This window comes from Canis lupus, chromosome 20 (genome assembly GCF_011100685.1).
Source record: "Canis lupus familiaris isolate Mischka breed German Shepherd chromosome 20, alternate assembly UU_Cfam_GSD_1.0, whole genome shotgun sequence".
Classification (NCBI taxonomy): domain Eukaryota; kingdom Metazoa; phylum Chordata; class Mammalia; order Carnivora; family Canidae; genus Canis; species Canis lupus.
In genome coordinates, this window is record NC_049241.1 from 35,880,541 (window position 1) to 35,895,644 (window position 15,104).

Consider the following 15,104-nt stretch of genomic DNA (forward strand, 5'->3'; position numbering starts at 1 on the left):
TCTGTCTCTCATGAATAAATAAATAAAATCTTTAAAAAAAAAAAAAAAGGAAACAGGCATCCATTTGTGGGTGCATGTGCCCTTCACCCTACACACAAAGCTAAAGGGAGGGGTGAGGCTGGGCCTGGGTTCTGGGGCAGAGCCACATCACATCAGGAACCCACCTCAGGAAGAGAAGGTTGGAAATGGCTTTGGTGGGAGGAGCCAAAGAGCATCAATCAAGTGTCTCCATGTGCCAGATGCTGTGCTGGGCACTGCACAGTGGTGCTCCATACCCTACACATGGGGAAACTGAGGCTCACAGAGTTAATTGCTCTAGTTCACCAAGCTGGCACTCCCTGACCGTGATGCCAGTCAGGCCCACCACGCTCCAAAGACACCTGATGGCTCTAGAAGAAGCCTGGTGATGGACCAGAATGGAGATAGTGGCTCCTGCCTGGGTCAGTGCCCAGGGTGAAGGTCACTGGAGGAGCACCGAAGGACTTCAGAGAGCCTAAGGAAGGGGCTATAAATTCCTCTCTCACTTGCTTTTTAGAAAACTGCCCACTAACATCCAAAGTCGTTGAGTCTTACCCTGTTCAGTGTGCCAGACCTGATCTAGTCCAGAGGCCATGGAAGGTGTGCCTTGGAATTCCGTCATAGTAGGTTGTGAAGGATGGTGGTCCCCACCACTGCCTATGGCGCATGGGTTAGTGGCAGGTGAGGTGATGCAGCCAGGGTTCTCAGTACAGAGTAATCATCTCATCTGTTTATTTGCTCATTCATTCATGCATTTATTCATTCATTCATTCAACAAGCACAACTTCTGTGTTAAGCATAAGCCTAAGCATTAATGGGCCACCGTGGGCGCAGGACACCCTTCTTCCACCAACACCACTTCTGAAAAAATATAGACACAAACCCATCATATACACATGCACATCTATGCAGACCTATGTTGGTGTCATGCATACACACACATACACATATACACACACACAGGTGTGAAGGAACCGCCACAAGAACATGAACAAACCCTGAATGTTAAGACCAAGTTAGTTATTCCGTGACACAAAAATGTGATTTCTGAATTGGAAGACAGAAACTGTGAGTACTTTGGGGTGACAGCTGTGGAATCACCTCAGCAGCACTAGTTAGTGGGTATCTTGCCAAACACTTTGGTCCTGCCACTCTCGCACTGACACAACAGGGGTTGGGAAAGGTCACCTGGCCCTGGTGAGGATGGTGGAGCCAAAAGGCCATGGGGTGAGGGTGATCTTTTCCCTGGCCCACAGCAGTATGTTCAGACCTGCCCCTCTGATTCTGACGCCTGATTCCAATTCATCGCCACAGCACCCCCACACTCAGCTAGGGTAGGGAGACAAACAGGAAAGCAAGTTCAAGCCTATTCCGAAAGCTTCAGTTCAGCATTCGGAGGAGAAAACACACCATTCAGAGTCAAAATTTGTTTCTGATTTCCTGGAGCCTATCGGTCTGTCTCTCTCTCATACACACACACACACACACACACACACACACACACACAAAAGAACCAAATTTTTTAAAATTTGCCTTTCTCTTTCTTGTTTGGCTCTCTTTCTTCTTCTCTTTTCTTCCACAGTTGCATTGAGAAATAATTCACATACTACAGCATATGTTTCAGGTGGACAGCACGATGGTTTACTTTGAGATGATTAGTGCAATAGGTTCAGCTAACATCAACTCTGAATGATCCTTGACTCCTGACATTGGTATCTGTGCATCTGAGGAATGGGGCTCCTCTTCCAAGTTTACTTTGCCAAATTTGACTTTACAGGTTTGCCTTGGCAGACACAGCTCCTCACTAGTCAGCCCAGTTTGGGTTTCTGGGTGTGTCTACTGGTAATATGTTTGGGCAGGTGGGACCTGCTATTTTGGTCTATTTTTAGGCAAGGCAACTCTGAGGACCGAGACAGGGGTGTGCCTGGCTGAGAACAGATGGGCAGGACCCCTGCCTTGGCTCTCCGCCCACGTGAGGCTGCAGGATGGCCTCCACAGGGGCCTGGGTTCTCCGGCTGGCCTTACAGGATGACCGGGACCTGGTGCTCTATTAGGTAGTAGCGGGGGCTATGAATTAGCTTCCCAGGCCCTGGCAGGGGATCAGACCACAGCCCAGAGCTTGTACAGCTCATTGTTTGGGGGTCCAGATCAGGCTGGGGGGTGCACGCAGTTCCCAGGTCAGGGGAGGCCACCAGTTTTGCTCTGTACACGCAGGAGAAGCCACAGGCTATGCTCTCTGTGCAGAGCGCCAGTGTAGGTAGGGCTGCTGAACGGGCGCCACAGCTTCCCCTGTGCTCTGCTGGGCTCCCTGGTCGGACAGGCTGGAGACTGTCACCAGCAATGGTCGCAGCTACAAAGCAGATTCCCTGCCAGAACGCAGTGGGAGAAGCAGCTCTGCAACCAGTCAAGCTCTCTGTTGTCGTGAGTCCAGCCTACCTGCAGCCCCAGTCCCCTGCTGACCAGGGCCACTGGCTTTGCTCTGCCGGCCCTTGTCTGGGCTCGAGTGCCACTGGGCCACAGGGCTTCCAGGAGCTGTGAACAGCCCCCTGGTCAGCTGGGCCTGCAGCTGGGTGGGGGCTAGGTCTCAGCCCCTCGCCTGGGCGGGAGGTGGGGGGGACCATCCAGACTACTCTCACCTTCCCAAACAGGCTCTCAGGGTAGGAGGGGCCGGGAGCTGCCCTCAGCCTTAGCTATGAATCAGTCTTCTTGCCTGTGCACAGCCTGGGGGGCCTGCACACCCAGTCCTGGCTTTGCCCTGCGGGGAGCAGCTCCACCATCCTGTCTCTTGAGCCCAGCTTCCAGGAGCTGGGGCCAGCCGTCTGGTCAGATGGGGCCAGGAGGCACCCTCCGCAGCAGGTGGGGCTGTGACTCAGCACCCTGAGTGTGAGCAAAGCTGCACCACACCAAGTTCTCAGGTCACAGTGCACCCATCCAGGTGGTTCTGCAGAGGAGCAAAGCTGCTGGTTGGGGTTGCTAGGCATGAACTCAGTCTGCCAAGACCCAGTGCTGGTCCTTGCAAGCCCCTGCCCCTTCTTCATCACAGTCAGATTCCTAGGGGCTGGGCCCCAAAGAGTTGCCGGCAATCCCAGCAGTGTGAAGTCAGAGGAGGGGCTCCCACAAAGTGCCCCACAATGCTTGGAAGGCCGGTTGCCACCCTGGGCTCTCTTTTCTGGCTGGAGGAAGCAGAGGCTCCAGGTGAGGGGGGCGGGCACCTCCTGGTGTGGTGCTGCACTGGCAGGGCTGGGGGGGTGTCACCATGTAGCTGCTTCTCTTACCCCCAATGCTGTCTTGGTCTCTGTGGTGCAAGAGGTGCTTCCCCCTCACCTCCACTTCCAGGTTACTCTCACTGGTACCTTTTTCTTAAATACAGGTTAGTGGTTCTCATGAGAGGGAGCAAAGTCAGGGAAAACCTATGTCACTGTCTTGGTGATGTCAATTTTAACACAGCTCCTTAAAAGGTTCATGAGCCTTCTTGCACATCAAATGGCTCTTGGAAAACAACGTTTTAATGATTTCCGTGTAAACAAATCAGAAACATATGGATTAAATTTCCCTTAAAATATATATTTGTAATTAAGGGGAAAAGTGCTTGGCAAAGTCCGTTTTACGATTTATCCAACCTAACATGTGAAAAATAGTTTGAGACATCTGACAAACCCAAACCCAGCAATCTTGACCATCCCTTACAGTAGCACACATACTCTGTTTCTATGCAGGGGACTCAAGTCCACCTCACCAGACCTCTGCCCTTCCCCGGGCTTTTTAGAAAAACCTATTAGATTGTAGCAGACAGGCTGAATCCTTGGGCTCTACAGTGGTAGTTATGGTTCACCCTTTCCCTAGGCCTGGTTTCATTTTCAGGGGCTATGCCCACCCCTTGACCATCCCCCCCACCCCGCACACATGGGAGACCTTTGCAGCCCACTCTGCTGAGGAAGTTAAGAAGAGGAAGGGGTGGCCTAGGTCATGTCCTCCAATTCAACCTCCTCCCACCTCTTCCAGGCAGTCCACCTCTCCCTGCTATCTCCCCCTTTCTGTCCTAAGCCAACATATGGAGACTTTGTATTTCTTGAATCAAAAATGTTTGCAGGGCTGAGATGCAGAAGGTGCATGAGTCAGCAGCTCCCCCAGGTCATGCAGAAACCTCAGGTCATTGAAATTATTAGGCTGCATGTCATGGAGGAAAAAGAAATGAAGGCTGGCCGAGACTAGCCTCTGGAGCAAGTTCTTGGGTCCCACTACAGTGGCGGCCTTGTGCTCTGGCAGTGCCCAGAGAGAATCAGAGCTTCAGATGGGCCTAGGGCTGATGTTCTCAGCCTGAACAAAAATATTCTTATATCCCAAGGTGTCCAGGAAGTAACTGAGGCCCAGGCACAGGGGTTGAGGGACCAGGTCCTTCTTCTCTCAACGCTCATATCCAGAGAGGCAGCAGAGTAAGCTGGACTCATCAGAAAATTGAGGTCTACCCTGGTATGAGCCTTCCTACCTGTATGACCTAGAGTAAGTCATTGTTCTATTCTGATCTTTATTTTTTTTTAAGATTTTATTTATTTATTTATTTATTTATTTATTTATTTATTTGAGAAAGACCATGAGAGCAAGAAAGAGCATGAGCGGGGGGTGGGGGGGGGGGGAGGGAGAAGTGGATTCCCCAAGGCTCGATCCCAGGACCCTGAGATCATAACCTGACTGAGCCACCCAGGTGCCCCTCTACTCTGATCTTTAGTTTCTTCATCTGAAAAACAGAGGCAAGAACACTGCCAAACCACTCTCCTGTGGCTGAAGAGGGAAGAAACCAAGGCCAAAGTGGTAAAATGATGAAAAAGTTTAAACCAACTAATTTCTAAAATTCATGTTTTTCTTAATCCAGCCTATAACTGCTGAAAAAGAAGCTACGACCTCTCCTCTCTTCTGCTTGGTCTAAAATTACTCAGAAGCTACAGGCTTCTTTTCCTCCCCACTAACCCCCACCCAAATTACAGAGTCATTTGTGTTTACTATTATCTGTAGGCATCTTTGTAACCCAGCACCTTTTCTATCCTGCTATTATCACCTGACTTTCTTCTGTGTCAGGAGTAGCACCTTTACTTCATAGTGATGAGGAAGGGGGAAGTAGGGGAGCCAAGAGGGACAGGAAGTAGGGGGAAGACCCCCAGATTAGAATCTAAAAGCCCCAAACAATACAGAATCACAGAACATGCATTTCTGCTCTTCAGTAGCTATAAGAGAAGATAGAAGCAGAGGCTTACAATCCAAATCCCTGTCTATTTCCAGGTCTTGGGCTTCGAGTGCTTGAGAACAATTGCTCTCAGTCTACCAGCCCAGGCACTGAGGTGGCACGCAGTGCAGAGAGGACACAGTGAAAATGCCTGGTTCTAATCCTGCTTCTACTTCAAGTCCCTCCTGTCTTAACCATAACTGCCCCTGAGAACTGAACAAAGTCATATGGCCGTAACAATAACAGGGTGTGATGGCCTATGTCAAATACCAGCCTCCTCTCATTATCTGACCCCAACTCCGTGATATGGGTCTTCTCTTTCCCTCCAGCAGATGACAGGAGCCAACATCAGTGGGCTAGCCACTGTTCCCCAGCCCACATGGGCATTATTCTTACAGTGCTCACTGCAATCCCATAAGGCTGGCACTGGTATTACACTCATTTTATAGCTAAGGATGCTGAGGATCAGCGGGGAAGAGAAACTTGCCCAAGTTCGCGTACTGGGCAGTCACTGTACGCCAGGCTTCCTTCTAAAAGCTTAATCCACTCTGCAACCCCCTGAGTCAGGCCACAGGGATTATCATTTCCAAAGCACATTTGGGGAAAATGAGGCACAGGCATTTTATGCAGTTGCAGAGGCACCAGCGGGGAAAGTCATGGTGCAGGACCCTCTCCAGGCTGGCTCTGGGAGTGGCACTGGCCTCTGGCTGCCCTTCTTCTCCACCATTTTCCAAGCCTTATTCTCAAGCTTTCTTGGAGAGTCTGTGAGCCACCCAATGTACTTTCATAGAGTTTCTTTTCCATTTAAATCAGCCAGGATATGTTTTTTGTTGCTTGCAAACACCACGAGAACAGCCAGGTAGGGTAGACTTCTCACAGTCTAAGAGGCAAGGACACTGGTATCCTCCAGCTCATCCCCCATCTCTGGAAAACCCAGTAAGTGAAGAGCATGGTGCTTGGGGCAAAGTGGAGCACCAGGCTGAAGCAGCAGGGTGCCCTGCCCTCAGAGAGCTCCAAGTGGAAAAGGAAAAATAAAGTATGCAGTGGACTTCTGGAATACAGCAATGCTGGAACAAAGAAATAAACCAACGTCACATCACAAAAGATGCACAGGCTAGGGATACCAGGGCAGTCATTCGGCAACATCTCTTAAAGAGGTTTCCTGAAGAAGTTGCTACATTGGGCACCATGAGAACCCTAAGACACATTTCTAAAAACTGCAGTATGGCTCTTTGAATTCCCATGGTTAGTTGGACTGCTTTCCCACGTGTCATGAACTCTGAGACTCCAGTCTCTTGTAGGGCTTACGAGAAAGGCACCTCAGGCACAAGCAGATGCTGACCTAGTTGAATAACCTGGTTGCAAGGCCCAGCCAAGGAGGTGAAAAGCAGATTGCAGAAAACAGGTAGATTTTCCCAGTTACATTCAGCTGTGACCAGAAGCTACGCCCAGGAGCACAGTGCACAGCAGCTCCTAAGAAAATATCAAACCTCTCTGCCATGGACCCGCTCTGCTATGTCCAAGCCGCCCAGAAAGCACATCCCGTATTAGTTTCCTCTGTTGGGGCAAGATTTCTAACCTAAGAATGTCACAGCCAGCCAACGACCGAGCTCCAAGCACGTGTTCCGAGTACATGTCATCAATAACTAGATCTGAGTTGGCGGGCCCTCTTAACATGAAATACATTTCTGCAGCTTGAAAAGGAAAAAAAGACTGTTTGAGGCTGGTTTGAATTAGGTGGAATGGAGGCAGGAATTTTCCTGAAGTCTCCTCCTCTCTCCCTTGGGCAGCTACTCACTGCTTGGCAGAAACAAGACATAGCGCCTGGCTGACCTTGGTCCATGACCCCACAGCCTCTCTGAGGGACCACCAAGTCTGGGCAGGGGTGGTAGGCAGGCCCCACAAGGGCTGTTGAAATTGACTTCAAATATTATTACCTACCTTCACGGGCTCAAGCAATCTCTTAGGATACTGCCTAGCGAGCCTCGTAGCCATGATTCCGCAGCCTATGTGATCAATGGCAGAGCTGGTCCCTAATGTGTTGCTGCCATCGAAAGGTACAATTATGCCTTTAAAGCTCAAGGTGCAATTAAATCTCTATAATGGTGCTAATGGCTCGAGCAACCTTGAAGCAGCTGCCATATTTTAAAAGATCGTTCTGAATTGCTTTATGTCTGAAACTGCTCTGTAAAATCTTGTTAATTTTTCATCTTCAGTTGAGAATGTATTTAATGCTGAGAGGATGGCTTCCTTCCAGCCACACTGCACAGAAGGGGGCTTCCTTCCTCAGCCGACAGGATCGATCACCCTGGAGGATTAGGGCAAACTCTCCTGGATGAGGTTGATCTCAGTTCTCTAAGGCTTGGGTTCTAGGGGATCTGCCCTAAGGAAGAGTCCAAAGTGAAGATTAGGTCACAGGATACAGTCTAGTCCAGAGCCCACTAGGGACAGTTCAGATTGGCATCACTGAGAGAGAGAGAGAGAGAGAGAGAGAGAGAGAGAGAAATACAATTTATATTCACGGTATTTTCCAGTAATAACAATGGTGGCTCAGATATACTGAGCACTTTCTGTGAGCAACCCTTGTTGCTAAGGCTGTGCACACATCACTCCAGAACCTCACAGTAACCCCGGGAGGAGGTAATATCCTTATCCCTATTTGACAGAAAGGGAAACCGACACTTGTGGCAACAAAGCTACCTTCTTAGGATCACGAAGCCAGCCAGGGGAAGAATAGGACTCAAACCCAGAGCCCTTCTCTGGACCACTGTAGTTGATGTGATGCTGAAACTGGGTGGGTGAAAGAAACCAGCCCCAATGTTTCTGAAACCTTGATGGCAGACAATGGAACAGCATTTTATTTTGAAGATGCCATGGCATTCTGATTTATTTTTCAGGGACGATGGCTCTTTGTTTACGAGTCTCCCAGATCTAATGAGGCAGAGCAAACTCCTACCCACTGATGGTGAGGATGAGGGAGGAACATCCTTAACTCAAACGCATTGTTAACATCATCTTGTGAGGTTTAGCTCTCACACCCACCCCAATAATGTGGACACAATTATTATCCACATCCTAGACATGTAGAAACTAAAGTCTAAAGAGACAAGGTGGCATGCCAAAGGGTGCAGCCAGAGAGATGGAATGCAGGACCAACCAGAGCCAGTCTGAGGCCAGAGCCCATCCCTGACCATTATAATTCCAACTTACATGGGCAGATGAGAATTTTGGGGAAAGAACTCCAGAGTCTACGTGAAGGCTGAATTTGAGTGGCTTCTACATCAAGCCTGAACACAGGGGGCCCCATTAAGATCCATCTGGCTTTGTACTCTAAGAAAAGACCACAACTGATTCTGTTGCAACCCTAGGGGCTCCCAAACCCATAAGAGCATTATAAGGAATGGGAGGGAAGAGAGAAAGACTATACCAGAGGTCAGTAAACTACAGCTTGCAGGTCAAACTTAGCCATCTGTTCTTGTAAATAAATGGATGAAAGATCTAAATGTGAGACAAGATTCGATCAAAATCCTAGAGGAGAACACAGGCAACACCCTTTTTGAACTCGGCCACAGCAACTTCTTGTAAGATACATCCATGAAGGCAAAAGAAACAAAAGCAAAAATGAACTATTGGGACTTCATCAAGATAAGAAGCTTTTGCACAGCAAAGGATACAGTCAACAAAACTAAAAGACAACCTACAGAATGGGAGAAGATATTTGCAAATGACATATCAGATAAAGGGCTAGTTTCCAAGATCTATAAAGAACTTATTCAACTCAACACCAAAGAAACAAACAATCCAATCATGAAATGGGCAAAAGACATGAACAGAAATCTCACAGAGGAAGACATAGACATGGCCAACAAGCACATAAGAAAATGCTCTGCATCACTGGCCATCAGGGAAATACAAATCAAAACCACAATGAGATACCACCTCACCCCAGTGAGAATGGGGAAAATTAACAAGGCAGGAGACCACAAGTGTTGGAGAGGATGCGGAGAAAAGGGAACCCTCTTGCACTGTTGGTGGGAATGTGAAATGGTGCAGCCACTCTGGAAAACTCTGTGGAGGTTCCTCAAAGAGTTAAAAATAGACCTGCCCTACGACCCAGCAATTGCACTGTTGGGGATTTACCCCAAAGATACAGATGCAATGAAACGCCGGGACACCTGCACCCCGATGTTTCTAGCAGCAATGTCTACAATAGCCAAACTGTGGAAGGAGCCTCGGTGTCCATCGAAAGATGAATGGATAAAGAAGATGTGGTTTATGTATACAATGGAATATTACTCAGCCGTTAGAAATGACAAATACCCACCATTTGCTTCAATGTGGATGGAACTGGAGGGTATTATGCTGAGTGAAGTAAGTCAATCGGAGAAGGACAAACATTATATGTTCTCATTTATTTGGGGAATATAAATAATAGTGAAAGGGAATAAAAGGGAAGGGAGAAGAAATGGGTAGGAAATATCAGAAAGGGAGACAGAACATAAAGACTCCTAACTCTGGGAAACGAACTGGGGGTGGTGGAAGGGGAGGAGGGCGGGGGGTGGGGGTGAATGGGTGACGGGCACTGAGGGGGGCACTTGACGGGATGAGCACTGGGTGTTATTTTGTATGTTGGCAAATTGAACACCAATAAAAAATAAATTTATTATTAAAAAAAATTTAGTGGCACTGTGCCCCATCTGCTGATGGATGTAGTGTCTATGGACACTTTTGTGCCAGAACAGCAGAGCCTAGTCATGGTAACAGAGACTCTATGACCCTCAAAGCCTAAGTTAGTTACTATCTTGCCCTTGACAGAAAAGGTTTGCTGGCTCCTGGATTGCATGTTAGATTGCTTGATGCAAACACCAGCTATGGAAACAGCAAGCCATCCCTAGGCAGAACAATCACACCTTACCTATCCAGTGGATGCTGACACACCCAGCTTGCAATCGTATTTTTCAAAAAACACAATACCCCAAACCATCAGGTGCTGTCCCCCATACCCTCTGTTCCCCACCCTCCAACAGGAGCAGCAGCAGTGAGTCTTACCTTTGTTGTACATGTTCGTGGGCACTTGGACATCACTCAGACTGATGTTCACAGGCAAATTATTAAAATGGTCATTTGGGGCTAAGATGAATTCTTTCCCCAGCTCCAAAAAATTACCATCTTTGTCCCTTTCATTTATCAGCACAGCATTGAAGTATTCATACTGCAAGAAAAGGTTAAAAAGCATTACTTGTGGCTTAGTTGAAGGAGACTGGAAGTAAAAAAAAAAATAACAAGTAAATCTATACTCATAGCCATACTTGCTACAGAAAAATAGCAAAGCCAGGTAAGGGTGTCAGCAGCAGCAAAAGGGCTGTGTTTACATATGGTGCTCAGGGATGGTCTTGGTGCTATGGTGACACTCATGCGGAGACTGAAGGACAGGAGGAATAGGCTGTGTGGGGCCCTGGGGGAAGCACCCCAGGCAGAGGAGATAGGACAGGCAATGATGGGAGGGTGCTGGCACATGACACAAATGGCTGTCTCATCACCATCCTAGTCACTGTCACTGTCATCATCATCTAACATACACAGAATGCTTACTTTGTGCTAGACATTATTCTAAGTTCTTTTCTTTTGTATTTATTTATTTATTCATTAGTGGAGGGGGAAGGGTAGAGGGAGAGGGAGAGAAAGAATCTTAGGCATACTGAGCATGGAGCCTGACTTGAGGCTTGATTTCACAATCCTGAGATCATGACCTGAGCCAAAATCAAGAGTCATATGCTTAAATGACTGAGCTACCCAGGTGCCCCCTTAGTGCTTTTCATGTGTTAACTCACTGAATTCTTCTAACAATTCTATCAAGTAGGTTTCATGAGTATTCTCATTTCATCAACAAAGAAATTGAGGTAGAAAGAACTGATATATCTGTTAAAGATTACACAGCTGATGAGCAGAGCCAGAAGTCAAACACAGGCAGTCTACTTTCAGAGTTTATGCTCTTTTCTACTGAGCAGTATTCCAAGATGGCAGGTACAGTTGGAATTAGTAGACTGAGAATTTAAAACAACTATGATTAATATACTAAAGGAACTAATAGGAAAAGTAGAAAATAGGTAAGAACAGATGGATAATATAAGCAGAGAGATGAATATTCTAAAGAAAATCCAAAGGAAATTCAAGAAATCAAAAATACTGTAACAGAAATGAAGATTGCCTTCAATAGCTCATTAGCAGACTGGACACAGCCAAGTAGGTAATGAGTGATCTTGAAGATATGTTAAAAGACACTTTCCAATCTGAAAAGTAAAGGGAAAGGAACATTCAAGAACTGTGCAATTACAAAAAGTATAACATATATGTGATGGGATTAACATTAGGAGAAAAAATAGATAAAGGAACAGAAGGAATATTTGAAGTAATAATGGCTAAGAATTTTCCAAAATTAATGACAGACACCATACCATAGATCCAAGAAGCTCAGAGACCACCAAGCAAAGGAATATAAAGAAATGTATGCCTAGGAATAATATATTCAAACCGAAGGAAAAAAAAAAAGAAGACCAAAAAAAAATCTTGAAAAAGCCAGAGAGGGGGAAAAAAATCTTACATAGAGAAGAACAAGGATAAGGATTATGCCACATTTCTCTTCAGATACCATGTCAGCAAGAAGAGAGTGAAGTAAAATACTAAATACTAAGTATTCAGAGAAAAGGCCCACCAACCTAGAATTCTATATCTAGCAAAACTGTCTTTCAAAAGTGAAAGAGAAATAAAGACCTTTTCAAACAAAACAAAATTTTAAGAAATTTTGAGGGAATAGACCTGCCTTGCAAGAAATGGTAAAAAGCTCTTTAAGAATAAAGAAAATGATATAGATCAGAAAAATCTGATTTACATAAAGAAGACTGTTAGAGCAGGAATAAATGAAGTAAAATAAAATATTCATTTTCTTATTCTTTATTAGTTTCAGAGGTAGAATTAGTGATTCATCAGTTGTATATAACACCCAGCACTCATTATATCAAGTGCCCTCCTTAATGCCCATCACCCAATTATCCCTTCCCCCTCACCTTCCCTCCAGCAACCCTGAGTTTATTTCCTAGAGTTCAACATCTCTCATGGTTTGCCTCCCTCTCAATTTTTATCTTCCTTTATTTTTCCTTCCCTTTCCCTATGTTCATCTGTTTTGTTTCTTAAATTCCACATATGAGTGAAATCATATGGTATTCATCTTTCTGACTGATTTATTTTGCTCAGCATAATTCCCTCTAGTTCCATCCATATCATTGCAAGTGGCAAGATCTCATTATTTTTGATGGCCACATAATATTCCATTGTATGTATATATACCACTTCTTTATCCATTCATTTGTCAAAGGACATATGGGCTCTATCCATATTTTGGCTATTATGGACATTACTGCTATAAACATTGGGGTCTATGTGCCCCTTCAAATTAATATGTTTTTATCCTTCGGATAAATACCTTAGTGCAATTGCTGGGTCATAGGGTAGCTCTATTTTTAACTTTTTGATGAACCTCCATTCCAGAGTGGCTCCACCAGCTTGCATTCCTACAAATGGTGTAAGAGCATTCTCCTGTCTCCACATCCTTGCTAGCATCTGTTGTTTCCTGAGTTGTTAATTTTAGTCATTCTGGGGATCCCTGGGTGGCGCAGCGGTTTTAGCGCCTGCCTTTGGCCCAGGGCGCGAGCCTGGAGACCCAGGATCGAATCCCACATCGGGCTCCTGGTGCATGGAGCCTGCTTCTCCCTCTGCCTGTGTCTCTGCCTCTCTCTCTCTCTCTCTCTCTCTCTCTCTCTCATAAAAAAAAAAAAAAATTTTAGTCATTCTGACTAGTGTGAGGTGGTATCTCATTGTGGTTTTGATTTGTATTTCCCTGGTACCAAGTGATGTTGAGCATTTTTTCATGTATCTGTTGGCCATTAATATGCATTCTTTGGAGAAATGTATGTTCATGTCTTCTGTCCATTTCTTGACTGGATTTTTTGTTTTTTGTGAGTTGAATTTTAAAAGTTCTTTATAGTTTTTGGATATTAGCCCTTTACCTGATAAGACACTTGAAAATATCTTCTCCCACTCCACAGTTTGCCTTTTAGGTTTGTTGACTGGTCATTCAGAATAGGGAGAGATAAATAGTTTCTAGGACAAATAAAAACTAAAGGAATTTGTGAATACTAAACCAGTCCTGTAAGAAATATTAAAGTAGATCCTTTGAGTGGAAAGCCCAAAAGTAAGGAAAAAACAGAAAGGAACAGAAACAATATACAGAAACAGTGACTTTACAGGTAATACAATGGCACTAAATTCATATCTTTCAATAATCACAGTGAATGTAAATGGATTAATTGCTCCAATCAAAAGACATAGCAGATTAGATTAGACAAAACAAAACAAGATCCACTGATATGCTGTCTACAAAAGACTCATTTTAGACGCAAAGATACCTCCAGATTGAGAGTGAACACATGGAGGGCCATTTATCATGCTAATGGATATAAAAAAAAAAAAGCTAGAGTAGCAATCCTTTTATCAGACAAACTAGATTTTAAAACAAAGACTATAATAAGAGATGAAGAAAGACACTATATTGTAACAAAAGGGTCAATCCAACATGAAGATCTAACAATTACAAATATTTATGCCCCTAACTTGGTAGCAGCCAAATATATAAACCAATTAATAACAAAATTAAAGAAACAATTGATAATAATACAATAGTAGTAGGGGACTTCAACATCTCATTCACAGCAATTATCATCAAAGCAGGAGATCAACAAGGAAATAAGGGCTTTGAGTGACACATTGGACCAGATGGACTTAACAGATATAGTTAAAGCATTTCATCCTAAAGCAACAGCATACACATTCTTCTTGTGTACATGGAACATTCTCCAGAATAGATCTCATACTAGGTCACAAATCAGGTCTCAGCCAGTATAAAATGATTGAGATTATACCATACATATTTTCAGACCACAATGCTTTAAAATTTGAAATCAGTCAAAAGAGAAAATATGGAAGGAACACAAATATATGGAGGTTAAAGAGCGTACTACTAAATAATGAATGGGTCAACCAGGATATTAAAGAAGAATTCAAAAAAATTCATGGACACAAATGAAAATGAAAACACAACTGTTCAAAATCTTTGGAATGCAACAAAAGCAGTCCTAAGAGGAAAGTATATAACAATACAGGCCTTTCTAAAGAAACATGAAAAGTCTCAAATACACAGTCTAACCTTACACCAAAAGAGCTGGAAAAAGAACACCAAATAAAGCCTAAATCCAGCAGGAAAAGAGAATTAATAAAGATCAGAGCAGAAATCAGTGATAAGAAGTTGTTTTCTTATTCTTAACTGACCAACAGATAAGTTCATTCAAAATAATAATAGAAATAAATTGTTGTGTGATATAGGTTACAGATAAGTGAAATGAATTATAGCAGTGTTATAGGAAAAAGAGCAAGGAACTGGGAATACTCTGTTAAAAGCTACCTGTAGTACCATGTACCATGGTACCTGTAGTACCAAGCTACCTGTACCATGAAGTGGTACAGGGTTATTTGAAAGTGGGTTTGAATTAGTTGTAAATGTATATTGCAAACTATGAAACAACCACTAAAATAATATTCAAAGGAAGCATAATTCATATACCAAGAAAGAAGAAAAAATTAATTCATATAAGATGCTCAATTAAATATGGGGAAGGCAAAAAAAAAAAAAAATAGAAGACAGGAAGAAAAAGAGCCAGACAAGATCAACAAACAGAAAACAGGTACAAATATGGCAATATTAATTCAACTATATTGATAATCACTTTAAATGTGAATGGTCCAAATACAGCAATTA

General features: G+C 44.4%; 1 protein-coding gene across 10 annotated transcripts in view; it reads right to left on the reverse strand.

The window, feature by feature from the left end:
* The window catches only part of CACNA2D3 (calcium voltage-gated channel auxiliary subunit alpha2delta 3), a 946,725-nt gene that overhangs the window by 491,853 nt on the left and 439,768 nt on the right, over positions 1-15,104 (reverse strand). For all 10 annotated transcript variants that reach the window (XR_005374880.1, XM_038566127.1, XM_038566132.1 and 7 more), the window contains one exon: positions 10,286-10,448. Coding sequence is in view for 9 of the 10 variants with exons in the window: in XM_038566127.1 (XP_038422055.1) it covers positions 10,286-10,448 (163 nt within the window). In the remaining variant the exon portion in view is untranslated. The remainder of the gene's footprint in view (positions 1-10,285; positions 10,449-15,104) is intronic.